We start from the raw sequence: 16,901 nt of genomic DNA, 5'->3' as shown, positions 1-16,901 counted from the left end.
CCTCAGGTGCCAACTACAGATTTAAGACTATTAACTGAGACCCTAGGGGCTGGGAAGGTGGCTCAGTGGTACAGCGCTTGCCTTGCATGCATGAGGCCCTGGGTTCGATTCCTCAGTACCACATAAGCAAAAAGAAAAAAGCCGGAAGTGGCACTGTGGCTCAAGTGGTAGAGCGCTAGCCTTGAGCTGAAGAGCTGAGGGACAGCGCCCAGGCAGAGAGTTCAGACCCCATGACCGGCACAAAAGAAAAAAAAAAAAAACAGACCCTAAACCATTTTTTTTTTTGTCTGTTGTGAGGCTTGAACTCAGGGCCTAGGCGCTGTCCCTAAGCTCTTTTGCTCAAGGCTAGGACTCTACCACTTTGAGCCACCGTGCCACTTCCAGTTTTCTGCTGGTTAATTGGAGGTAAGAGTCTCATGTACTGTACTGCCCAATCTGGCTTTGAACCCCAATCCTCAGATCTCAGCCTCCTGAGTAGCTAGTACAGGCATGAGCCACTAGTGCCTAGCTTTAAACTTTCCTCGCAATGTAACTCATTTTCCCAGCTAACCTACCATGCCCAACACTGTCCCCTCCTGTTCTCTGTGGTGCCTGGGAGAACCTGGAAGGTGAGTTCAGCTAGAACTAGATACAACCTTAATGTTCATGTATTTATTCTCAGAACATACAAACTTATCTTTTCAGAGAATAGAAAACCAAAATTTCACTCAGTGACTTAAAGATGGACACAGCCAGCTCACTGTCCCCGAATCTCCTAAAAAAAAAAAGAAAAAAAAAAGAAAATCCCTTGAGGGAGGGATGCCTAGAGTGCACAGCACCCCTTGGCACGTGCACAGTTCTAAAAGCTCTCAAATTGTTTTATACTCCAAATGGGAAAACAGCTGTCAAAAAGACAGAGTCCAAGGTCCACAATCTTCCTGGTGCTGGATGCCCTGGTCATCTCCAGCAATGAGGTTCCTGCACTGTACATGGTTATGCATCGGTTTTGTAGCCAGGCCTTGGGGATGGGAGTGGGGGGGAGGAGGCATAGTGTCAACCAGCTACCCCATAACCCGGCAGGCAAGAGCTAATGGCCCAGTACCATTCCAAGGCCCCTAGAAAAGGCAAAAATGAGCCAAAATTTGATAAACTGGCTCTCCTTGCCTTCGGAACTTCCTGTCCTTTTGCAGCCTCACGTTCAGGCCTCTAGACCTGAGTAAGAGTCTAGGCCAGGGAGTCTGTTTCCTTCACTCCCATAGCCCAGGAATGAGAACCTGGAAAGGGGTGTGAAGATCCTGAAGAACAGGCCCCAGGCAGCTTCAGAGCATGCCCATAAACCCAATAGGAGAGTTCTATGTCAAGCAAAGATGGTCTCTTCCCGGCGCTTCTTGGTGAGGATGGTGCCCGGTTTATGCTGGGCATCAGGGTGGTTGGCTAGCTCTGGGGGGCAAGAAGACACTGGGCTCTCCAGGATGGCTTGCTTCAGTTCGTAGAACACAGCTGAGTCCTCCTTGGTAAGGAAGGTGATGGCCACCCCACTCTTGCCTGCTCGTCCAGTGCGGCCAATGCGGTGGATATAATCTAGGGAGCAGGAGGAATATCATTCGAGACCAGACCAGATACCCTGGTAACTACCGTCTAATGTGTCCACCCATACAGGCATCTTCCTCCTACCATACCTCCACAGGCAGGAAATGCATCTGTCACAAAACTTTCCACTGCTGGCTGCCTGCCCTCCCCACTTTCCTACTAACTGTAAGTGTCTCCTAGCTCCATTTTCTCCACACCTCTGCAGACAGAGTGTCACCCCATATGGTGGGAGAATAAATGCAGTGGAGCTGAAAGTTAGGAGTGCTTCAGGTCGGGACAAGCATCCAGAGATGACAGCTATGCAGTCTTGGTGCAGCACTCCAGTCTGAGTGGGAGGAGGTAAGGAGTCTCTTTTCACCCTGGATTGAAACTGACTTCCCCTGCACTTACCTTCAATATTTTTGGCCATGTCATAGTTGACAACCATAGATACATCTTGGATATCAATACCACGACCAGCCACATCTGTAGCCACCAAAATATCCTTGGCTCCAGCCTTGAGGTTGGACAGTGCAAACTCTCGCTGTTCCTGGCCTTTTCCACCATGCAGGGTACAAGCATTGTACTGTTGGAAGAATGGTGAAAAGAGCAATGGGATCACAGGCCAACACAGAAGAGAGGAAATGTGGATATAGAGGAAGGGTTGGGGAGGGAAATAGGTTAGAGAAAGGCAAGAAGGCAAGATAAAGAATGAGTGCAAATGAAAGAGGGAGTGCAGGTAAGCTGAAGCAAGGGATGGGAGAGAAGAAGGTGGGGTCAAGGACAGACAGGGTTAAGGTTAAAAGTACATCAGTCCGGTAGGTATAGAATCAGACAGAAACAGAAAACAGGGAGCGATTAGGCTGGAAAACAAAGATCAAACACTAAGAAAACCAGAGTTGAATGATGAAGACAGCTATTCCTCTGAAGCACTAGTAGGACACTAATGATCAACATATTCCCTCCTCACCCCACCATCCCCTCTCTCAAATATACACACAAACACAAACAGGTCTACCTACTCTAGCCCATACCCTCAGATCCTGCCTGGATTTGTCTCAAAAGCTTCCCCCTGGTGGCACCCCCCCACAGTTTGACTGCATTGCTGGATAGAAGGGAGTGTGAGCATTAATTTTCCTTAGCCTCTCAAACCACCCTTTTCCCTTTGGCCCTGACTTGCTGGTACTGAAAGGGAACAGGTGAGAATTGAAAGCAGATGCCCAGGAGGCATCTTCAGAAAGTAATACTACTGAGACCAGACTCTCCACCAAACATACCCCCATCTTCTCCAGGGACTTGGCCAACACATCACAACCCTTCTTCTGGTTGACAAAAATGATGATGGGTGGATCAAAGCCTTGTTCCAAGATGGCCAGCAGCTTTTTCCTGGAAAGAAGAGAAAAATAAGATGTAGAGTACCTCCTACTCCAGCTTTGACACCAATGCCAGGAGCTTCAATGCTGTGACATGCTGAAGAAGAAAACTGAAGCTCTTCACAGCAGAGCAATCAAGTAATCACCCCCAGACTGGTGGTATGGTTTAAATGCCAGACATAACGGGGGGGGGGGGAGAGGGGGGGAGCAAGAAGCACAAGCACAGGCCCTGGGTTCAAATCCCAGTACTTCTATAAAAACAAAACTAAGTTCTCAACATCCTGTTATCTCTCCACCAAAGATTTCCCCCAACTCAGCTGTGCCAGTACCTCTTTTCTGACTCTGACATGAGGAAGACCTTCTGTTCCACACGTTCATGGGGCTTGCCTGCAGAGCCGATGTATACCACGGCGGGTCGTCGAAGATAGCTCCTGGCTAGACGCTCCACTGCTGGGGGCATGGTGGCTGTGAACATGACTGTCTATGGAAACAGGAGGGTCAGACTTGGGCCCAGACAGATATAACCACATAGCCCACTGTCACCCAGGCGGGGAAGCCCAGGTTAAAGAACCTACAAGTCTTGCAGGAAGTCTGATAGCTGTCATGTTAGGAACTACTGTTTTCTACCTTCCCATCTTTCCTCACTACCTGTTCACCAAGGCACATTACCTAGGATGTCAGGAAGGGCAAAAAGCATTTGTTAGCACCTGTGGTGCTAAATGGTCCCACACTAGACTATCAGAGGGCTGCACCTAGGCACACCTCATTATTCTGGAAACATATATCCAGGTCCATCCTAAGCAGGATGGGACTGAGAGTAGGTTTAGAAACTTGCCCAATGTTCCCTAAACCCAAGTAAGGAAGGAAACTTACTTGGCGATACTTATGTTTTCCTGACTCAAAGTTGGCCAACATTTTCTCAGGGTCCTCAGCCTCATCTGTGTCTGGCTTCTGGTTGCTGACAGGCATGTGCTCCAGAATCTTCTGGACATCTGGCTCAAAGCCCATGTCAATCATCCTGTCTGCTTCATCCAGAACCACATAGGTACAGCGGCTCAGCACCAGGTAGCGATTCTCCAGCACATCAATGAGACGTCCTGGGGTGGCGATCACAATCTGGGAAACAGTGTAATCATATGGCACTCCTTTCATTTCTCTGCTGTGAGCCACAGGCAACAGAACTCAACGCTAAGGAACTTGGACCCCAACTTCCAGTTAGATTTGGTAGTAAAAGCTCATGAGAACTGACATGAAATCACTTGTTGCTGCCTTAGATTGTCCTTTTTTAGGAATAAATGGGGTTTCTGCAGAATAGGGGTTCAGCAGGAAGCAAGGACAGAAGGAACTTTCTTGGAAGGAAAACTAAGAAATACTATGGAAGAGACTGCATAAAGGAATGACACTGCAGTCTACACAAGACTTTATTCCTACAGAAGACTTCTAGAAGGATCTGTTCATCTGTCTTTGGAAGAAGGTAACATAAAGTCAATGACATGATCTGGGAAAATAACAGAAGCACAGGCTTTGCATAGGAACCGTTCCTTCTCCCATATGGCCCATTGCCAGCAGAGTGGGATTTCAGGCAAGTTATTATCCCAAGCATCAACTTCATTTAAAATGGTGATACAGCTTCCTACTCTTATAGGGAGAATGAGAAAATGAGCATGTGAATATATGTGCACATACATGGACAATATATAATATTATCCTTAGTACATAGTCTCAATGATTAATATACAAAACCTAGCACTTTCTTCATTTTACTGCATATCCAGTCTAGAAACTTGAAACAAATCCCCAATACACAGCCTCTCCCAACATCAGGTGGCTGCTGGCTAGGGAAACAAACCTCACAACCCATTCGGAGTCTGAAGCCTTGGTCTTCTCTGGAGATGCCACCAATGACAGCCACAGTGCGGATGCCTAGTGGCTTCCCAAACTTGATGGTCTCTTCCTCAATCTGCTGAGCCAGCTCACGGGTGGGAGCCAGGATGATGGCATAAGGGCCCTGATCTGACTCTTCGATCCTGTGGTAAATGGAGTATTCCATAGCTTATGAGCTTTCTTATTTAACCACAAACAGGAGCAAGACAAAGGACACTCTTAGGGTAGCTATGAGAATAGACAGGCTGGTAGGAGAAGGCTGTAGTGGTCCCACATAAAAATCAGGCACTGGCTAGGTACCAGTGGCTCAGGCCTGTAATTCTAGCTATTCAGGAGACTGAAATCTGAGGATTGTGCTCCAAAGCCAGCCCAGGCAGGAAAGTCCATGAGACTCACCTCCAATTAACCAGCAAAAAAGCCAGAAGTGGAGCTGTGACTCAAATGGCAGAGTGCTAGCCATGGGAAAAAACTCAGGGGTAGCACCTAGGCCCTGCATTCAAGCCAGACTGGCATCAAAAATAAAAATAAAGTAAAAACAAAACAAAAAAAAATCAGAGACTCCCAGATAAAATTTGAAAGGAATGGTGTTTGAGAATCAGTATGAATCTCACTCTCATGATCTGATTATTACACAATATCCAACACAGAATAAAGAAGGGAACTTTTTTTTTTTTGTCAGTTGTGGGACTTGCACCATGGACCTGGGCACTGTCCCTCAGCTCTTCAGTTCAAGATTAGCACTCTACCACTTGAGCCACAACGCCACTTCTGGTTTTCTGGTGGTTATTTTGGAGATTAGTCCTACAGACTTTACTGCCCGGGCTGGATTTGAACCACGATCCTCAGATCTCAGCCTCCTGAGTAGCCAGGATTACAGGCTTGAGCCACTGGCTCCGGGTTAAGAAGGGAACTTTTGATGACAATCTTAAAAATAAAAATGAGCCTCAGGAGTAGAATACTTGTCCATCACTAGCATCAAAAACAAAACATAAAAAAAACCCAAAGCCCACTAAACATTCATTTGCCATTGTTTATCTTTCCTACCCAACCAAACCCACCCCAACTAATGCCAGCTGACTCCACCTGTCAATTTTGGGGAGCGTGGTGATCCAGACCAGCAATGGAATAAGGAAGGCTGCTGTCTTGCCACTGCCAGTCTCAGCCACACCGATGATGTCACGATTCTGTAGACCAATGGGAATCGCCTGACGCTGGATAGGTGTTGGTTCCTATGGTAATCAAGAGAAAAAGGGTAATGGCTAAAGAGAGGATTACACCACCTGGGCTACTACTACTGTGGGCATATATGCCAGTGGGATGTACTTCAGAGGACACCAAGAGTAGTTCACAGGAAAGGAGGCCCAAAAAGGAACACCATTCCTACAAGCCAAGACTTCCACCAGAAAGCAATCGCATGGTCAGCTGGATGCTCATGGACAGAGAAGGTACCAGACGTCAAAGAACAAGGTTGTGTATTCCTAAACTTGAATGTAGGAATGGACAGATCTCTAGAGCCAATCTCCCTTTCCTTACCTTGTAGCCACACTTATCGATGACCTCCAGGATGTGTGGGGGCAGAGAAGAGTCTTTCCAGGATCGGATGGGATTGGGAATCTTCCCACCTTTGGTGGTGATGCTATAGTCCTCACGGAAGATCCGCCAATCCCTGTCTGTCATCTCATCTAACTTCTTCTGGGACCAATGGCGATCATCCCAGCGCTGCTTGGCTTCCTTCTTACGAAGCTTACGGAGTCTTGCTCTGGAGCAATAGATACCAGAATCAAACAGAATCAGGATCTTCTGGTAGAGACTCTGTGCCCTGCCCAACCAGCCCTAGCCCAATGACTCACTCTTCTTGCTCCTTTTCTTCCAGGGTTCTCCTCTTCTCCATTAGGTCTCCATAGAAACGTGACTGCTCTCGTTTCTGTTGCTTTAGGTCAATGCCAGCAATGAAGCCTCGCCCTAACAACTGCACCTGGTGCCGTTCCTTGTACCTGAGATTGAGTCAGAGGAGGAAAAGATGTAGTTACAACAGCAGGAGGGAAAGGCAGACAGCCAACATATCAGTTCTCCTCCCTGGCCAACATCTTTCTGTTTTCTTAAAGCTGGTTGAATACTAGTTTACTAATTTCCCCATCCCAGCTAACTTTACTTTTCCTATTCTGTGGTCACTAACGCCGCCTAGGCCTGCTTAGTGTCAAAGCCCCAGCCTGCAGGCCAAGAGCCACTCACAAGGGATTATAGTCGATGGAAGTATCCTCAGATGCATCCCACTCAAAGACAAACTTGCGGTCATTGAGATGCCTCGTTCGGCGCCGCTTTTTGATGCCACCCAGGTAACGTTCCTGACCAAGAAGAAAGCACAAAGCCCTTGAACCTTTAGGCCAAGATCTCACATGCAGAGGTCAGAATGGCCAAATAATGGAGCTTCTTTTGTGTAGGGGGATGGGGGAGGGGAAGTAGAGTGGTAGAAACAGGGATAAGATAGAGCCAAGGCCTGCACCTTAATGGCATGCAGTTCCTTGCTCTTATCCTTCTCTTCACGGATCTTCTGCCGCCCTTCCTCATCCTCATTTCCATTGGTCTCCCGCTCCATCCTCTCCCTGCGTTCTCGACGCTCCCGCTCCTGAGGATCTTCTGCAGATCAAACAAAGAAAAGCTGCAGAAGAGCTCAAGAGAAGAAAAAGGAAAAGCAACGGAGGGAAACCCAGACAACAGGGCCCAGTGAAAAACACAGAGGTAGATTTATGGTAATGGGGAGCTCTAACATGTTTTTCTCATACACTTCCACCCCCCTTCCCTTGTCCCAATTGTGGGGTAAGCAGTTTTCTCTCTCTCTAAAGGTGACACTATAATTCTATCCCACTTCTTTGACACACAGTAAAAAAGACGAACCAAGCATCTTCCTGCCCAAGTCTTGGAACTGTTTCCTTTTCTTCCTCTCTTCCTCCAGCATCCTCTGCCGCTCCTCTACCTCCTGCTGTCGCCGCTTTAGAGCTTCAGCTTCCCGCTCTGCTTTGGAGAGGAACTTGGGCTATAAAACAAATGGGAATTGTTAACAAAGGGTATGAGAGCCGGGAACAATGACATCACTGCTAGAGAGACCACAGGGAGCCACAGAAATATAGAAAAACATTTTCTCAGGCATTAAACCTGTTGAGAAAAACACAAATAGCAGGCCTAGAACTGGGTTACATGATGTCCCCACTCCCATATTTCCTAATCCCTACTACTTCAAGATGTGACTGTACTTGGAGGCAGGGCCTTTATAAAAATAAGCCTATTTAGGCTTAATAATTTAGTCTCATTTGAGGCTGATATAAATGAAGTCTTTATAAGAAATCTGGACACACAGAGACGCAAGAGAACCCAAAAAGATGATGTTAAGAGAGTAAAAAGGTATCTATGAGCCAGGCCAAGCCCCTGAAAAGAAATAACCCTAGGGGTATCTTGATTTTGGACTTTAACTTCCAGAGCCATAAGAAAATAAATTTCTGTTGCTGAGACCCTCCAGTTTATGGTTATTTTGTTATGGAAGCCAGAACCCACTAACTCAGACCACCAAGTTCTTACCTTAGCCTCAGCTTCTTCCTCAGCCTTTTTCTTGGCCAGCAGTTCCTCCAAGGATAATGGCTGGGCCTGAAGACAACATAGGAGTTCAGTTAATAGAGATTCTCTCCCTGTGTATCAACAAAGCAGGGTTCAAGCTGAAGAAGATGGGGGGAAAAAAATCCCATTCTTTACCTTAGGCTTTTTATCACCATGTTCATCCTCTTCATCCTTCTTAGAGTCTCTGTCCTTCCGAGATTTAAAATCTTTTCCTCGACCAGGAGATAAGCTTTAGGAAAAAATAACAGAAAGGTCCTCCTCATTGTCTTACCCCAGTCCTGGAAAAGGTTCAGGCTGAGCCCCCTAAAGAGGATGGAAGTTTTCCTATGACTCAGTAATACTGGCCCATGGTAATCCATCACGCACGTCCTGAAGTCTCTAAGCCTTCTGCCTACTCAGAAAACTAATTATGGCCCATCTTAGCCCCATTTTACTTGGACCTCCTTTTCTGACTAACCACCATCCTCTTCTGGGAAGGAGCCTTCACTACAAACATTGAAAATTCCAAGCCGGGTAACCAGTAGCTCACACCAGCAATCCTAACTACTCAGGAGGCTGAGATCTGAGTATCACAGTTCAAAGCTAGCCCAGAGAAGGAAAGTCCTTATGATTCTTATCTCCAATTAAGCACTAAAATATGAAAAATAACCAGTGGCTCATGCTACTCAGGAGGTTGAGATCTGAGGATCACAGTTCAAATACAGCTCAGGCAGAAAAGTCCATGAGACTCTTACCTCTGATAAACTAATCAGAAAAAGCTGGAAGCTGGGCTTTGGCTCAAGTGGTAGAGTGCCAGCCTTGAGCATAGAGGCTCAGGGATAGTGCTCAGGCCATGAATTCAAGCCTCAGGACTGGTGTTTAAAAAAAAAAATTAAAACACTTGAAGTAGAACTGTGGTAGAGCCTAGTCTTGAGCAAAGAGTTCAGGGCCAGCACCTAAGCCCAGAGTTTAAGCCCCAGGATGGGCAGAAGAAACAAACAAACCAAAAAGATTAAAAAAAAAAAAAAGTCAGCCAGGCACCAGTCTCTATAATCCTAGCTACTCAGGAGGCTGAGATCTGAGGATCATGGTTTAAAGCCAGCACAGGCAGAATAGTCCCCATAAGACTCCTGTTTGTTTGTTTTGTCGGTCATGGGGCTTGAACTCTGGGCATGGGCACTGTTTCTTAGCTCTTAGCTCAAGGTGAGCACCCTACCACTTGAACAAGTGTCACTTCCGGTTTTCTGGTCGTTAATTGGAGATAAAGAGTCTCATGGACTTTCCTGCCCAGGCTGATTTTGAACCACGATCCTCTGATCTCAGCCTCCTGAATAGCTAGGATTAAAGGTGTGAGCCAACTGCTCCAGGCTTCCTTGAGACTCTTATCTCCAATTAACCACTCAAAAACTGGAGTGGCACTGTGGCTCAAAGGGGAGAGCACTACCCTGAGGGACAGTGTTTAAGCCCCGAGTTCAAGCCCCACAACTGACAAAAAAAAATTTTCAAATAGCAGTCTGTGCACTGAAAAACAAAAATCCCTAATTTTATAATATTCAATGAATTGTGCCAAGGCCAAAGAGATAGTGTTATTTATTTCTCTCATCTTCAGTTCTTTCTACCAGTACAGTAATCCTTTTCCCATGCCTGTAGTATGCTTAATCTATGAGCAGTCTCAAAGAATCCTACTGAGATTCTGTTATGAGCATTCTGCACTTGCCTTGACTTCTAACCTACCCATTCAGAACCTGATAAGAATTTCATAGAAGTTTTCATAGGGAAGAGATTAAGACACTGGGCATTAAGCTCATTAAATAACTACATGCTGTATACCCTGGAAAGAAACTGAATGATATAATGAAGCTATCATATGTCTTGTAGACTGATAATTTTTCCAAATTAATTTCTAGGCTGGAGATGCAGCTCAGCAGTAGAGAGCACTTGATTAACACGTGTAAGCCCCTGGCACTGCCAAAATAAAAAGTCAAATTAATTTCTAAGGTCCAAGAACAAGCTGCAAATGATGGAATGTTAATAGCATTGAAATACATTGTATCTATGTATGAAGACAGCATAAAAAAATCTCACTACCTTAAGTTTTGTTTTTTTTCCCCCCCAATTATGGGGCCTGAACTCCGGGCCTGGGAGCTGTCCCTCAGCTCTTCAGCTCAAAGTTAGAATTCTTGAGCCACAGTGCCACTTGCAGCTTTTTCTGCTTATGTGGTGCTGAGGAATCAAAACCCAGGGCCTCATGCATGTAAGACAAGCACTCTACCACTGAGCCACCTTCCCAGCCCTACCTTAAGTTTTAGTACAGATTATTCTAACTGCCTCTATACCTCTCTTTGCTACACAAAGAAAACTACATTCTTCTTTTTTGTTGGTCATGGGGCCTGAACTCTGGGCCTGGGCGCTGTCCCTCAGCTCTTCAGCTCAAGGCGAGCGCTCTACCACTTGAGCTACAGCACCACTTCCGGTTTTCTGGTGGTTTATTGGAGATAGGAATCTCATGGTCTTTCCTGCCCAGGCTGGCTTTGAACCGCGATTCTCAGATCTCAGCCTCCTGAGTAGCTAGGATTACAGGTGTGAGCCACCAGCACCCGACTATATTCTTCTTAAAGCAAACAAAAATATTCTCTGCGTCAAAAAGAAAACTCAAGTGGAAGCTGTTAAACAAAACAGGGATGGAAATCAGTAAAAGATAAAGCAATAGAAAGGATCATTATGATTAAAATATATGCATGTGCAAAATACCATGGTGAAATACTAAACACTAAAAAAAAAAATGAGTAAAGCAGGCTCTTCAAGGATCAATGAGGGTGAACATGGTCAGTAGTACTTTATATGTACAAATGAAAACAGAGTAAGACTTGAAGAAGGCAGAAGGGAGCCAGTTGCCAGTGGCTCACACCTGTAATCCTAGCTGCTCAGGAAGTCAAAATCCATCAGAGTTGAAGTCATCTTGGCAAATAAAAAAAAAAAAAAAGTAAAGTCTAGGGCTGGAAAGGTGGCTTACTAATAGGTAGAATGCTTGCCTTGCATGCATGAGTCCCTGGGCTCCATTCCTCAGCACCACATAAGCAGAAAAAAAAGCCAGAAGTGGAGCTATGGCTCAAGTGGTAGAGCACTAGCCTTGAGCATCTGAGGGACACCAGCCAGCCCTAGAGTTCAGGCCCCACAAACAAAAAGAAAAGTCTAAAACTCCATCTCCAAAATAACCAGCAAAGAGTCAGGCTGAAGGCATCATTCAAGTGGTAGAGCACCAGCTGAACAATCAAGAAATCTTCAGTTCAAGTTAAATTCTAGTGTACACACACACACACACACACACACACACACACACACACACGCACACACACACACACACACCCCAAGTGGGAGAAGGTGAGGTTGATTGGGAAATGCTACAATAAAACACCCTTGTACAACTAATATATGAACAGATAGTTTGTTACTAGTTATTTTGTTACTTTACTAATCATTATGCTTTATCTTAACAAGACAAGTACCAGGTTCTGGTGGCTTGCATGCCCATAATTCTAGCTATTTAGGAGGCTCAGAGCTGAGGATCAAGGAGGGTTCAAAGTCAACATGGGCAGACTCTATCTCCAATTAACTTAGCAAAATAACATCACTAGAGGCATGGCTCAAGTGGTAGAACACCAGTTGTGAGGGAAAAAAAGCTGAGCAGTAACATGAAATAAAGTCCTGAGTTCAAGCCCTGATACCAGCACAGAAAAAACAAAGAAAAGACATGCTAAGGAAGACAGTTATACATTAAGTGCCTGTAAGACATACCAAGAGAAATTAATTTTCCTATGAAGCTAAGTTAGCTGATCCAGAAATGGGAGCATCCTCCAAAACTCTCTCATTCTTTTTTTTTTTTGCCAGTCTTGGGTCTTGAACTCAGGGCCCGGGCACTGTCCCTAAGCTTTTTTTGCTCAAGGCTAGCACTCTGTCACTTGAGCCATAGAGCCACTTCTGGCTTTTTCTGTGTAGGTGGTGCTGAGGAATGGAACCCAGGGCTTCATGCATGCTAAGCAGGCACTCTACCACTGAGCCACCTTCCCAGCCCCCCACTCTCATTCTTCAAATACCTGGATCGCTTCCGGTCCTTGTCCCGTCTATGTCCATCTTTGTCTCGATCTCTGTCCTTCTTATTCCGATCCCGTTCTTTATCTCGTTCACGTTCTTTGTGCCTCCGATCTCTACAAGACAGTAAATTGAAGTAATCACTTAGGAGCTGAGCACCAGTGGCTTAGGCCTATAATCCTAGCTACTTGAGAGGCTGAGATCTGGAGGACTGATGTTTGAAGCCAACTCAAACAAAAGTCCACAAATCCCCATCTCCAAAAAACATCCAGGAAAAGTCAAACTAGAAGCATGGCCCAAGTGGTAGGGTACCAGCTGAGCAAGCAAGCTAAGTCCTACTACTGGCAAAAAAAAAAAAAGAAAAAAAGAAAAAGCCAGGCGCTGGTGGCTCACGCCTGTAATCCTAGCTACTGAGGAGGCTGAGATCGGAGGATCTCAGTTCAAAGCCAGCCCGAGCAGGAAAGTCCATGAGACTCCTATCTCCAATAAACCATTAGAAAACCGGAAGTGGGGCTGGGAAGGTGGCTCAGTGGTAGAGCACTTGCCTTGTATGCCTGAGGCCCTGGGTTCGATTCCTCAGCACCACATAAGCAAAAAGAAAAAAGCCGGAAGTGGCGCTGCGGCTCAAGCGGTAGAGCGCTAGCCTTGAGCTGAAGAGCTGAGGGACAGCGCCCAAGCCCCACGACCGCCGAAAAAAAAAAAAGACAGAGAAAGAGATAAACTGTTACTTACTGAGTATCTTACTTTCTCTGCAGCCCTGTTCTTTTCTCCCTGAAGTAATGTTTTACAAATCGGAGAACATATTTTCCAGGGAAATAACAAGGAATTCTAAGATCACACAGATGAGATATGTACTGCTAAGTACTGAAGTAACAGACCATGGACTATGTAAATAGCTGAACTATCTTTATTATCTGAACCTTGAACATGCAAGTTCCCTCTAAACTTAAGAACTAGGTCATTAAGCAAGACTTGATGGTGTAAGACTATAATCCCTGCAATTGACAGGGTAAGACAGGAGGTTTTAAAGTTTGATACTGGCCTGGGCTACATAGAGACACTGTATCTCTCAAGAAAGAAAGTCTGGGTCCCTAAATCAAACTGCAAATACTTCTTACAGGTTGCATTGAGACAGGGGTAGATTCACGTATGAAAAGCACACATAAGAAAGAGTTTGGGAGGCTGGGAAGGTGGCTCAGTGGTAGAGCGCTTGCCTTGCATGCCTAAGGCCCTGGGATCGATTCCTCAGCACCACATAAGCAAAAAGAAAAAGCCGGAAGTAGCACTATGGCTTAAGTGGTAGAGCGCTAGCCTTGAGCTGAAGAGCTGAGGGACAGCGCCCAGGCCCAGAGTTCAGGCCCATGACCGGACCCCCCAAAAAAAAGAAAGAAAGAAAGAAAGAGTTTGAACTGTGCTTTCCCTTCTCATGCAAGCGATATACACAATCACTTTACCTTTCTGTAGACTTGGAACGAGACCGGGAACGGGAACGGCTACCTCCTCGACGTCTATCCCTTGAACGATGCCGCTTCCTATCTTTAGATGGGGAAGACTTCCGGTCCCTGTCCCTATCCCGCTCTCTGTCAGGAGTACGCGATCGCTTCCTTTCCTCTTTGGAGGGTGATGCATCTCGGTCCTTTTTGTCAGCCAGCTCTCCTGCCATCTATTGTAATAGTACTTATTACTGAGGGCAGGGGGTGACACTATCCAAAATGAAATGCACTCGTTATCGTATATAAACTATAACTTAACTTATATAACTGTAACCCCTTTGTATATCACCTTTAACATAATAATTTTTTTTTAAAGAGAACTTATTGGGCTGGAAAGGTGGCTTAGTGATAGAGTGCACTCTACCACTTGAGCCACAGCGCCACTTCCGGCTTTTTCTGCTTATAAGGTGCTGAGGAGTTGAATCCAGGGCCTCGTGCATGCAAGGCAAGCACTCTACCACTAAGCCATATTTCCAGCCCAGGAGTTCATTTCTTAGGAGTCTATCAGATATGCTAGCCTGTCAGGACCAGTCAACATAAACTCATCTAAAGGAAATCATTATCTCTCAAGAGAGAAAATGCTCAACTTTGAAATTTGGATTATAATCAACACACACAAAAAAATGTGAATTTAAAAGAACAAACATACTTTTACCCAGATTAAAAGAACTGTACCTCTAGTTAAGCAATGGGAGAAACTTGATGAAGGGGACACAGGACGCCATGCACATTTTTTCACGCCTTTCTGGAAATCTAGAATTATTTCAAAATAAAACATTAAACAACAAACTTACCAAAATTTAAAGAATTCTTGACTCACATTCCCTACTTATATTTTCACAGTCTTGATAGTCTATATTACCTTGTCTCATAAAGAGTTTGAGTAAAAGTTTGATCTCGTTCCTTCCTACTCGGGCAACAATGAACACCTTACCATAGTGTCAATAGTTCCTTGGACTAGGAAACTAATTCAGCCAGGATTTCTGCCTATACTCCACGTTCTCCATCCTCATCATCCTTATGACTTGAGATACATTTCTCAGAATTTTTTTTTTCACCGAATAGTTCAATTGGAATCAGGGCTTCAGCTTTTTTTTTTTTTTGTCGGTCATGGGGCTTGAACTCTGGGCTTGGGTGTTATCCCTCAGCGCTTCAGCTCAAGGCGAGCCCTCACTGCTTGAGCCACAGCGCCACTTCTGGTTTACTAGTGGTTTATTGGAGATAAAGAGTCTCACAGACTTTCCTGCCCGGGCTGGCTTTGAACCGGGCTGGCTTTGAACCATGATTCTCAGATCTCAGCCTCCTGAGTAGCTAAGATTACAGGCATGAGCCATCAGTGCCTGGGTAAGTGCTTCGGCTTTTAATCCTTCTTCCAATGTGCTTAAGAAAATGGCAAGGGGCTGAGAATATAGCTCAGCGGTAGAGTGCTTTTCTAGCATGCCTGAAGCCTTGGGTTCAATTCCTCAGTACCACATACACAGAAAAAGCTGGAAGTGGTGCTGTAATTCAAGTGGTAGAGTGCTAGCCTTAAGTACACAGAGGCTTAGGGACAGTGCCCAGGCTCTGAGTTCAAGCCCCAGGACTGGCCAAAAAAAGGGGGGGGGGCGTGGAATGGCAGGGCAGCAATAGATCATGTCTGTCAGACTAGCTACATAGGAGGCTGAGATCTGGAGGATGAAAGTTCAGTCAGTGCAGGTAGCAAAGTTCACTAGACTCTATATCCAAAATAACACAAAAGCAGGCTGGAGGCATGGCTCAAGTGGTAGACCACCAGCTTAATAAGCTCAAAGCCCCAGTTCAAATCCTATATTCACTGAGCACCTACGCGTGCCAGAAATATACAGGATATACAATAATAAACAAACTGAATTCATAATCCTAAATTCTAGTATAGCCAAGAATTTCAAATAGTATGAATATTAACAAAAAGAATAAAATAAGCCAGGTGCCAGTGGCTCACACCTGTAATCCTAGATACTAAGGAGGCTGAGATCTGAGGATCGCGGTTCAAAGCCTGCCTGGGCAGGAAATTCCGTGAGATTCTCATCTCCAGTTAACCACCCTAAAACTGGAAGTGGCGCTGTGGCTCCAGTGGTAGAGCACTTGCTTTGAGCTGAATAGCTCCACACGTATAATTACCCTAGCTACTCTGAAGACTGAGATATGAAGATCATGGTTTGAAGCCAGCAGGGGCTGAAAAGTCCCTGTGAGACTCTTCAATTAACCACCAGAAAACTGAAAGTGGCAATGTAGTAGAGTGCTAGCCTTGAGCAAAAGAACTTACGCATAGCCAGGCGCCAGTGGCTCATGCCTGTAATCCTAGCTACTGAGGAGGCTGAGAGCTAAGGTTTGCAGTCCAAAGCCAGGCTCGGGAGGGATGTCGGTGAGATTCTCATCTCAAATTAACCACCAGAAAACCGGAAGTGATGCTGTTGCTCAAGGGGTATACCATGCGCACCTTGAGCTAGGGACAGTGCCTAGGCCCAGAGTTCGAGACCCACGACCCAACAAAAAAAATAAAAAGAACTCATGGACAGTGCCCAGGCCCAGAGTTCAAAAGCCCCATGACAAAAAAGAATAGAGTGATATGACAGGAAGGGTCATAAACAAGAGACAGCTGGCTCAGGGAAGAATTCTTAAGTTGACATTTAAGCTGAGATTTAAATGAAGTGAGAGAAAGAGCCATGCAAAGATCAGAGAAAATAACATATTAAATACAGCAGACAGAAAGTACTAAACACTGGAGCAAGAACTAACTTAGCATGTCTGGCAGTTAAAAAAAAGAATTTGTTAGCTGGATGCTGGTGGCTCACGCCTGTAATCCTAGCTACTGAGGAGGCTGAGATCTGAGGACTGAAGTTGGAAGCCAGCCCAGGCAGGAAAGTCTGTGAAACTTTTTTTTGGGGGGTCCGGTCATGGGGCCTGA

The 16,901-nt window shown here is 45.5% G+C and overlaps 1 protein-coding gene across 1 annotated transcript in view; it reads right to left on the bottom strand.

The window, feature by feature from the left end:
* Positions 1-632: 632 nt before the first annotated feature.
* The window catches only part of Ddx23 (DEAD (Asp-Glu-Ala-Asp) box polypeptide 23), a 20,555-nt gene continuing 4,286 nt past the window's right edge, over positions 633-16,901 (bottom strand). Inside the window, exons 2-18 of the mRNA XM_013018818.1 lie at positions 14,651-14,728; positions 13,937-14,145; positions 12,488-12,598; positions 8,550-8,643; positions 8,379-8,444; positions 7,701-7,839; positions 7,309-7,442; positions 7,038-7,150; positions 6,656-6,799; positions 6,339-6,564; positions 5,889-6,034; positions 4,771-4,948; positions 3,795-4,037; positions 3,251-3,402; positions 2,826-2,934; positions 1,960-2,134; positions 633-1,560 (exon numbers count right to left, since the gene is read on the bottom strand). Coding sequence (XP_012874272.1) covers positions 1,337-1,560; positions 1,960-2,134; positions 2,826-2,934; positions 3,251-3,402; positions 3,795-4,037; positions 4,771-4,948; positions 5,889-6,034; positions 6,339-6,564; positions 6,656-6,799; positions 7,038-7,150; positions 7,309-7,442; positions 7,701-7,839; positions 8,379-8,444; positions 8,550-8,643; positions 12,488-12,598; positions 13,937-14,145 — 2,463 coding nt within the window. The 5' untranslated portion in view covers positions 14,651-14,728 and the 3' untranslated portion in view covers positions 633-1,336. The remainder of the gene's footprint in view (positions 1,561-1,959; positions 2,135-2,825; positions 2,935-3,250; positions 3,403-3,794; positions 4,038-4,770; positions 4,949-5,888; positions 6,035-6,338; positions 6,565-6,655; positions 6,800-7,037; positions 7,151-7,308; positions 7,443-7,700; positions 7,840-8,378; positions 8,445-8,549; positions 8,644-12,487; positions 12,599-13,936; positions 14,146-14,650; positions 14,729-16,901) is intronic.

Source organism: Dipodomys ordii, unplaced genomic scaffold (assembly GCF_000151885.1).
Source record: "Dipodomys ordii isolate 6190 unplaced genomic scaffold, Dord_2.0 Scaffold42, whole genome shotgun sequence".
Taxonomy (NCBI): domain Eukaryota; kingdom Metazoa; phylum Chordata; class Mammalia; order Rodentia; family Heteromyidae; genus Dipodomys; species Dipodomys ordii.
This window is presented reverse-complemented; position numbering and strand designations above follow the sequence as displayed.